General features: G+C 39.4%; 1 protein-coding gene across 1 annotated transcript; it reads left to right on the top strand.

Annotated features, from left to right (window-relative positions):
- Nucleotides 1–4,281: 4,281 nt before the first annotated feature.
- LOC139464299 (thrombomodulin-like) lies at nt 4,282–6,327 on the top strand. The gene is made up of 4 exons (XM_071245820.1): nt 4,282–4,348; nt 5,063–5,185; nt 5,623–5,787; nt 6,218–6,327. Exons 1-4 carry the CDS (start codon nt 4,282–4,284, stop codon nt 6,325–6,327), a joined length of 465 nt encoding a protein of 154 aa, XP_071101921.1.
- Nucleotides 6,328–11,007: the final 4,680 nt, after the last annotated feature.

Below are 11,007 nucleotides of genomic sequence, written 5' to 3'. Positions count from 1 at the left end.
TTTCTAAATGGCATTGTGTATTCATACGTAATTAGAGCTTGCAACGGCGTTTACACAAGATCTTAAAGGGGCACTGATCGAAAGCAATTCCCCGGGACTGGTTGTTGCCTTTGTTTTTTTTCCCGTGAGTACCCGGATCTAGACTAGTTCGCAATCTGTGCTGCGCCATTCGTAAGCGCATTATCACTTTCTTATAGTATAAGGGCGTATGGTCACATTGATTTACAAAATGAAATACAGTTTTGGAAATAATAAGGAATGTGGGTATCTTTGTGGGTAGCATCGGTAATGGTGACGAAGGTTTGATAAGTAACTTGCTTGGTATACTATTTTGACTTTTGATACAAAGTAAATATTTTACCTGAGCATTGCTTATTTTATCGTGTTTATATTTTTACAGCCAAAATGTGCAAAAGTTTCACTTAGGAAATTTATTAAACGCCTAAATAATCAGTTATTATCAAATTGACTGAACAAATATGTCAATCGGTATTATTATGATAACGAATTCCAAACATTTTTATTTTTTACATCATCACCAAGAGACTGAAAATGTTAGGATTAAAAGACTTAGTACATTTCTATATTGTTTGGCTTCTAATCCTAGCATAATTAAGCCCTTTTGACCATCTCAATCATTTTTAGTTAATCTGTCAAATAGATTGACAAGATGTTTAGGTCAAAACAAGTGAAATATTTAGATATTTTATAAACTGCCTGAGAGACTCACTTTTCATAAATTGACTTAATATATACACGCTTACTAAGGAAAAGACTTGTGAAAACAACGTCTATCACGCATCGAATAATTTCCCAACCAAGACGTAGAGGAACCAGAATGAATCTGTTCAATGTTACAGCAAATGAAGGAAAGCAAAAGACAAATATCATAATTACAACCTACCAAATTTATATGTATAATTTTAGGTAGCTCTCTTGATCGAGGAATGTATCCGTGAATATCCACATATCCCACACGTCTGCAGCTGTACAAAGAAACGTATTCCATCTCACGTGTCTCTGTAACAATCAAATATTTTAAAATATGTATATATCGTTCCGGTTTTTGATAACCCGTGGTCGTTTCTCAACTGATCATATTTTTGTTTCAGGTGTTTCACATAGGTGCCAAGTCTCAAAGGTCAGCTGAGAAAGCCCACGTGACAACTATTTTCATAATATCCATGGTTCTTAAAAAATCCTTTGAGTTTGATAACAATGAAAACTCAATCAACGTATTATCGGTTATCCCTTTAAACAAAGTACATGTATGTTGGTTTTACATCGGTACTTCACGCCATGATATGAATGTATTCCCTTTGCTTCAGTAAATCTAGACATGTAAACACTTACTTTTGATATATCCACTGTGCAAGATTCTGTTAATCCTTTGATGGCTCGGAATGATCCGTTGATTTACAAAAAAGTAAATCATCTGATCAGTTATCTCTTGCTGGGCTGCCACGTGCATATTACATAACACATATTTCAACTCACTTCAAACCCGGATTTAGATTAATTAATTAACCAGACACAAGAATACCAAATGGGAACCTTTATCAGGTAATCTGAGTGGTGCTACCACTAATTATACCTGTAATAAATTCATTAACTGAGCATCAAGTGAATGACGACAAATACACAAGTGTAGGGTTATACCAGAAAACGTGGATGACAATGAGGGACTAGTAATGGTATTACCCACGCAATCCGAAATCCGAAAATGCTTTCACTGCAGGGATACCATTTTTATCATTAAACTATAACCATCAGGGGTATTTCCAAATGACGACATCCGATGAGCTTCCTTCGTTCTTTTTGTCCGTATGTTTAGGCTGAAGAAATTAATTAACATGCGCCCTTTGTTGAAATCTTTATATATCACTGGTTACCAATCAGTGTTCAAAAATGCGTAAAACAAATATTGCCTGCAAGTTTATTTACAGACGGTAGCCCAGTCTCTTGTCACGCTCAGATGCGTTAGCGAGCAAATCGAACCCCAGAAGAAGCTAGAGATCAGTGCCCCTTTAACTTGCTGGGTTCAAAGCGTTCACACTCCACTATCCAACACAATATGAAATTCATTTCTTAGACATTCGTATTTTGTTAAGTGTAATGGATGCACATTTTACTATGACGCACATTTTAGGCGGTTAACCTTGCCGGATACACTGGAATGCTGTGACCCAATTGCAGGTATATTCTTCACACTTACATAAAACAAAGTAGCTCCAATTCCATGAATTAAAGAAACTCAAATCATTATTACTCTTAATAAAAAAATTACTTACTTTTTTCACCCGAACTTCACCTCAAAGAAATTACCAAATACGTACAACATTTGTTGACGTATGACATCACAACTGGTGATCGAGCGGAAAGTCAGGGGTTCGATCACCGGCCGCGACATACCAAAATACGTTAAAAGATGGTACTTGTTGTTACCCTGTCTGGCGCTCGGCATTAAGGGGTTAATTAAAAGAAGGACTGGTCGGCTCGGAGTCAGTACACTGTGTCTGAGTTGGGTATTCATGTTAAACTGCGGCAAGGCATCTCAGTGGGCTAGCACTATAAATCGATATAAGTCGTGGCTGGTACAAGCAGGCACACACACACTAACGTGCATGCACGTCACTGTATCAGTGCAATAATCGTGGACGCGACGTTAAACCCCTTTCACCTCACCTCATTGTAACCAAGAGAAATAGTCAAATGCCGATAAATACTGTTGTCGTTTTGCCTGATATTGCGTCAGGACGGAAACTTTGACAAGTTCTGTTAAATTTACCAAATCATTGTTTTTTATCATTCAATGTTTAATTCCCTTATTCTATATACGATATTCTTCCCAATAATATTGTAAAAATATTGAGCCATTGTATGGAACGGCCGGATTATTGGATATCTCAAAATAGGAGAAAATGATACATGATAGTGATAGTGATAGTGTGGACTCAAAATCAGCTCTATCAGACCATATCCGTGACAACCCAAGCCACAGCATCCAGTGGGACAAAGTCAAAGGCCTCACCACCAACCTCAAAGACTTCAAAATCAGAAAACTACAAGAAGCAATCAACATCAAAAGACTCCAACCACCAATCAACCGTGACCAAGGCTACCACATACCACCGGCGTACCACCAGCTCATCAAAGACCCAAATTAGTCATAATCCTTTTGTTGATTTTATTACTGGCTTCACAGGCCAATATGTTTTAACCTTCTGTTTACATAACAGGCTTCCCCTCTCCAGCAGTGTAACTGCATCTTAAACCTACATAACTGTATAAACACTGCCTCCTATCCTGTATATATACTTGTCAACCATACTCTGTACATCACTTGTTTGATAACGGTAACGTCACTCCTAATTGTAATAAAGAAGTTGTTCATCTATTTATCGTATTCTTACATAGTACTCCAACTTCTAAATACCTCTCAAAGAAGTTAAAACACACTCAGCTGATAATCTCTACAGCCAGTCTTTTGTGATGACGTTTTTAGTCACAAGTCGACTTTGGGAGACAATAAAACAACTCTTGACTAGCATATTCGTTAGACTATATCGACCGCCTCCGTGGTCTACTGGTAGAGCGTCCGCCCGGAGAGCGGAAGGTCCGGGGTTCGATCCCCGGCCGCGTCATACCAAAAGTACTTGTTGTTACCCTGTCTGGCGCTCGGCATTAAGGGGCTAAAACAAGGACTGGTCGGCTCGGAGTCAGTATACTGTGTCTGAGTGGGGTATTCATGTTCAACTGCGGCATGGTATCTCAGTGAGCTAGCACTATAAATAGGCATCAGTCCGGACTAGTACAAGAGGCCACACAAACACACACACGTGCATGCACGTCGCTATATAAGTGCAGTTAAACCCCATTTCACCTTACCTCGTTGGACTATCAATAACGTGGTTTGTATCCTCAGGCCCTCATAACATCACCTCCTACATGAAGTGTGAACGGGAGGTCAGTCACTGAGTCACGTGGCGGTCATCTACCTCACTGGACAGTTTTTTATTACTCCGCAAGTAAAGAAAGCCTAACCTTGGTGTAATGACAGCCGTATTTCTTTCAAGGAATGATGGATGTCTACACATTGCTGTGGATATATTACTATTGTTCTTTATTATTATTTGAAAGTTATGGACATATCTGATGTTCAATAATGTGAAGAATGTACACAAAACATATTCTGTTGTTCGGACTGTGACAGGGCAGCTATATAACTCCCTGATTGTCTACCATAGATGCACTGATCACTGATACTCGCTGCTCTTCACCATGCACTCGTTATACTCAATCCTTGCCATTGTCTTCACGGTGTACATGCAGCCGACATCTGCTCAGGGTAAGTAAACGTCGGGCTTCTCACACCATACACTGTAGTGGGCATTTACACGCCAATGTGTTGTCTCAGGACTTCCCTACTATAGGCTAGGATACATATGGATATGGATATGTACACACACACGGACATAGATGGATGGATGGATGGATGGATGGATAGATAGATAGATAGATAGATATTCAGGAACTCATAGTTTTGACAGAGATAATGAACTCTTCATACTACATGGCACATATTCATGAATGTCATATTATTGATATCATAACACTATCAATAAATTGTCATCGAAAGATAATATTTATCAAAATGTGATATATTGTGTGTCTATTCGTTTCACCTCAAAGTATTCGTATGAACTTCAATGATATGAACAAATTTAAGTTATCTATATATTGTCTTCTTCTTTCCTTAAACTTGCGATTTATATATATATATATATATACATATATATATATATATATATATATATATATATATATATATATATATATATATATATATATTAGAATATATTTGTGTGTTATATATAAGTAAATGTGGGAGTGAAAGAAATTAATATGTACACCTTTATTATAATTGAATGCTCATTTGTGAATCGTAAAACATATCATAACGTTTTATGAAATGATCGCATAAGAACGTATTGAAAGTACAAGTGTTGTCGACAAGAACCATGGTTGCAAAGTGAGCTAAGATTGTATCACCTGTTGACAGTCCTGTGCGACACTGTTGGCTGCCTCAACGGTGCCTGTGTCCTTCCACCAGCCGTAGTTGTCCCCACGTGCAACTGCACTGCCGGTTTCCAGTCGACTCTCGATGACCCGAATGTTTGCATCAGTAAGTTATATTTAACAAATAACAAAGAAATAATACAAACACATTAAAATTGCATTCCAATTATGTATGTTGCGCTTTAGGTTCTACTTACCCTAATAGCAAGGTACGTATGTCGTAATAGCCGACTAGAATGAGGACCAGTGGTTACAAATTGGGACCTGACTGATTGTGTTTCTTCTACAATGTAAATGTACAAAGCTTTATGACAAAAGGCGTTATTGCTAACTACAGTGTCAAAGAATATTAATTAATAATTTGTCTAATTAGAATGAATATTTTAACACGAAGCAGAGGGATGATACTTTTTATTCCACGCATTGTATGTATTACACATTCTTTAATGTTCCTGACCACAATACAGGGAAACGTTACGTTTAGCTTTTGTGTTTGTAAAATCAAAATACAACTCAAGTTAAATTTAAATTCCTTTGTTTCAGATATTGACGAGTGTTCTTACTACAATTACCTCTGTGGAGTGAGTTATGAGCCATATCTCCGCAGGTATGTCTCGAGTGGGAGATGTGTCGACAACCCAGGCTCATTCTCCTGTCTCTGCAACCCCAACGTGGCCCTTCCATCATTCGACAACAAGACCTGTTTCCGTAAGTGGTGTCATGTGCTTCTCACATCGGACTTGAGTCCATGTCATTGAATTAAAATATTAACCAATATATATTGGTTAATATTTATATTATAATATTATATTATTTATATATATTTCGATTCCCGACATGGGTACAATGTGTGAAGCCTATTTCTGGTGTCCCCCGCCGTGATATTGCTGGAATATTACTGAAAGCGGCGTAAAACCATACTCACTCACTCACTCAATTATATATATTTGGCAGGGTGTGTGTGGCTGTCCCTCCAATAAACACTTTAACCTCAGTGTCTGTTGGCATTGGGTGATGCGAAATAGCATTGCCCGGCATAGAAGTGTTCTATGTATGAAAAGTCCATTCACTGCAAATAGCTTCCTAGATTCAACATGAGCCACAAATATGTTTTGATTTGACATTTGATGTTTTACAGCACTGCCTGTTCAACAACCTCAACAACAACAGCAACAGCAACAACAACAACAACAACAGTTCTATCAACGTCTGATATCCACGCTCCTGCTCACCCAGTCTGAATTATAAAATGTAACATCATAAAATGATTACTGCATGTACCTTGAAGCTTCTATAATTATATATTCTCATGTAAACTGATTTTTTAATAAAATATGTTTGTTGTGATCCGTTTGCATATTTTTTTTGTGCTGTATTAGAGTATCCCAGTGGTTGGTTGGTTGGTTAACGCCGCAGCAATATTGCAGCTATATGACGACGGTCTGTAAATAATCAAGTCTGGACCAGACAATCCAGTGATTAATGTCATGAGCATCGATAAACACAATTAAGATCAATGATATGCATCAACCAAGTCAGCGAGCCTTACCACCCGACCCCGTTAGTCGCCTCTTACGACAAGCATAATCATGTCTCACGGCAAGCATGGGTTGCTGAAGACCTATCCTACCCCGGATCTTCATGGGTCTCGACTGGAAGGAACACTGGTATTCCTGGCCCCGGTGGCAGAATGAATTAAGATGACTTAATGTTAAACACACTATAAATATTAAATAGTGCTGATACCAGGTGTTCGAGAAAAGGGGAGCCCAGCCTGTGTCACCCGCCACAAACACACGCAAAGGCTAGTCATTTGCTAGCCTGAAAAAACACACAGAAAGGTGCATGTGGTACAAGTAAACATAGGGAATAGCATCGGACATAATTATTCCCGAAGTGTCAAATTTATTTTGAATGTCCTCCAAATGCCTACCATAAACGTTTGAAAAGCTTTACTGAGGCCTTGAATGTTGTAACGAAATGATTTGTTTCTTTATGTAAAAAGCAACACCTAGCCTGTTGCCATGGACTAATTTCAGTAAAACAGAGGACCTTTAGAGGAGTATAACCATTACTGCACACTATTTAATAAACCACACTACACGTTCGTACCAACGATGCCAATAGGTGACATGGTGAATACTAAGTATGTCGCATTGTCACGTTGTCATACAGTGACAGTTTAAATCCTTTTTACATATTTTAAATGGGATGACATTGCGACAACGTGAATTTCTTTTACCCTGACCTCTCATTGCCACCCTTGTTAAAAAGAAACAAAAAATATCATGTAATGAGACAAAAACAATGGCCAAAATGAATAATTGTCGTACTGACTCTTTGGCTTCCGTTCGTAGAAATCCTTTATGCAATTCCGGCACAAGGGTAGCCTAGTGGTTATAGCGTTCGCTCGTCACGCCGAAGACCCGGGTTCAATTCCCGTCATGGTAACAATGCGTGAAGCCCATTTCTGGTGTCCCCCTACCGTGATATTGCTGGCTTAAAACCATACTCACTCACTCACTAACTATGTCGACTCTGGAGTAGCAAGATCTTTGTGTACCGACCTGGTATCGCCTTGGACAACACATTTATTTTAATCAACAGACAATTGACAATGCTAAAGCCCAAGATGGACAAACTATCGTTTATTTCTTGGAGTACTGGAGATCTTTTACAGACGGTCCAAGTATCAGTCATCCTACATTCTACTATGATATTTGTGGAATGCTTGATTTTCATTGGTTCAAAACTTTTCCTTTTAGCTACAGAAAGCTCTTTTAAATATATTAAGCCTTTTCACACGTACATCTATAGCTTACATATCGATCCTTAATAAGATGACCGGCGATCACCCATAAGAACTGAATACCGTATCGATATTTCCTCCATCAGGCGCTGGGTCTCTTATAATATAAGCTAGGTCTGTTATACACACCAGGTCAACGGATCTCACGAAATTAATAGATGGCTGAGCGTCTAATAGAGGAAATACAGTACGTCAGATATCGGACGATGATATCCTAGGCCGCAACCGCGAGATTACAACATTTAACGAAGGCATATCTCGTGTATTCAAAAATAATAAGGTAATGTTTCAGTAGGTCGTGAAACCAAACATCGTCTCTCCTTTTTTATGTTTAGATCTATGCTACTCAGATTCAGAGTGACAACGCCGAATGGAATCTGTTTTGACGGATAACCGAGATAATAGTAAAATATTCTCAGGCCTTGACGTTTTATATTCTGGTTTCCAATAGTTATTAGTTTTCCCTATATAGCATTGTTCCTGTTTGTCCAGCCTTTGGTGTCCACATTTTAGGGACTATCGAGCATGTTCTTCCTTTGAAGATTTCAAAGAGCGTCATACGACTCTTGCATAAGAGGTTTTTGAGGGTCCAAATTTGACGCATCAGTGACAATAATGATGTCCGATGCAATTCCTTATTTTCACTTGTGCCATGATTATATATGTTCCCGTGTTTTTGGCTTGCCTTTGCATGTGTGTTTGACGGGTGCCACCGGTGGGGCAGGATACGCTCACCTTTTAGCGAACACCTTGTATCATCACTATGCTCACGATGTAGTCGGAATCGTACAATCGACTCTGCCCAAAGCAGATATTTCTGTGGGATATGGAAACTGAGTGAGTGAGTGAGTTGGGTTTAACGCCGAGTTTAACAGTATTACAGTTATATCACGGAGTGTCAGCTTAATGTGGGAGGAAAGCCCGAAGTGATGCAGGTCTCAGACGTTTACCACTTCGATGAAACCCACGAGCACGGGTATGGTGCTAACAAACCTAGAAACATAATCGGGTCAAACCGGGATTCGAACTCACAATCATAGGTTTCTGGCGTGCCCAATGGACGCAACTCTGCACAGCGAATCGCTGCGCCTTAGACGACTGGGCCACCCATGCCCCCGGATATTGAAAGAGTTTTGTCGCTTTATTTACAGCATTTCAAGGCCTTTTGAAGGCATTCGAAGAGTTTGTTGGTGGACATGTGGGGGAAGTTTCTAAATTCTACACATCAGTGACGAAAATGATTTCCGATGCAAATCCCAATTTGTGACGGGGCCACCGGTGAGGCAGGACACACCGCCCCACCCCCTACCCTACCCTACCCCTTCCCTTTCGCTAACAATACATATCATTACTAGTTAATACTGAGCCACTCCGTAGTGACTAACGTTGAAGCAGAAGGTCGGTGGTTCGATCGTCGGCCGCGTCCAACCATACTGACGTTAAAAGATGGTTCTTGTTGTTACCCTGTTTCTCGGTTTTAAGGGGGTAACACTAAGACACGCCGGACGAGAGGAGTGAGTGAGTGAGTGAGTGAGTGAGTACGGGTTTACGCCGCTTTTAGCAATATTCCTGCAATATCAGGGCGGGGGACACCAAAAATGGGCTTCACACATTGTACCCATGTCGGGAATCGAACCCGGGTCTTCGGCGTGACGAGCATACGCTTTAACCACTAGGCTACCCGACCGCCCCCCGGACGAGAGGAATAGTCCGAACTTGTACAAACCGACACATGCAATAATACATACATTTATACTGCATAGAAACCTTTCGTCGATGGACCGACCAATACCTAAACTATCACATATTTTATTTAAAACCAGTTTGAGAACTTTTAAAAGAATAAACGATAATTAAACGAAACATAAAAACGGGCTAGAGATCGCCAAAGGGATTATACCATTCAAAGATGTATAAAAAGTCACATGTATATGTGAAATTGTGAATACCGATAAAATAATGAGAATTTTTTTTCCATGACCTGACCTTTGTGTCGGTCACTGAGTCACGTGACTGTCATTTACCTTTCTGACACGTATTTTTTCAATAAGTAGTTAAAAAAACCTAACCTTGGGACAGTCTTAGCCATATTAACGAATGACTTATGTACACACATAACTGTGGATATATTACTATTGTTCTGTATGATAATTTGTCAGCCATTGACTATCACTATTGTTCTGTATAATATTTTGACAGCCATTGATATACGCGATGTCTCATAACGAGAAGAATGTAAACAAAACATTTCCGGTGATAGGAGTGCGACGGGGCAGCTATATAACCCCCTGACTGTCTACCTTAGATGCGATCGGCAGGTGGCTATACAAAATTCAACCCAAGGTCCAACAAAAGCCAAACTCATACTCAAATGAAAGGAAATTGAAACTGCTATCTCACGCCTCAGACTTGGTCACAAAAAGCACTATGACAAGGTTTGTTCATCTTGCAATCAGGCTGAAACCATTGACCACCTGTTACTAGAATGTCAAGACCATGCCCCAGCCCGGGCTAGGTTAAAACAAGAATTGCAGTTAGATCCGCTATCTGTCATAGATCTCCTAAAGCCAAGAGATGCAATAGCGAAGGCCAAACTAACTCTATTTCTGAGAGATGGACAGCTGCTCGAACGTATATAAACAGAGCAGCCCAGGATAAAAATGAAATAATATCAATATAAGAAAATAGCAATCATATCAATGCAAAAACAGAAATTATGTGAACACCGAAATAGATATGTGATCCCTTCTCACACACAGGAGTCCCAAAGAGGGACAGGTCCAGCCGAAAATTGCCTAGGCAGAAGGCGACCTCTTAAACACCTAATGCAACAACAACAACAGTTCAACAATTGTAATTGTCTAACAATGCTTTTGCTATGTGGTGTCTTTGTGATATATTTTGATGGAGAATATCAGCTTCTGAACAACTTTTACTTGCGTGCATGGCTGTTGGCATGTATACATTTAGTGAGTCAGTTTCGGGTTCAGTGGATTTCTTGTTTTCGTAAGCAAAAGCAGTATTTAGGCATTTCACTGGATCCTAAACTTAAAACGGTACTAACTAGAGGTATTAAAATTAAAGCCAATTAAGGGAATGTAAGTGGTACACAAGTGTTC

The sequence above is a fragment of the Haliotis cracherodii genome, unplaced genomic scaffold, assembly GCF_022045235.1.
Source record: "Haliotis cracherodii isolate W230 unplaced genomic scaffold, xgHalCrac1.p SCAF_17, whole genome shotgun sequence".
NCBI lineage: Eukaryota > Metazoa > Mollusca > Gastropoda > Lepetellida > Haliotidae > Haliotis > Haliotis cracherodii.
The sequence above is the reverse complement of the archived record's forward strand: the minus strand, read 5'-3'. Positions and strand labels throughout refer to the sequence as shown.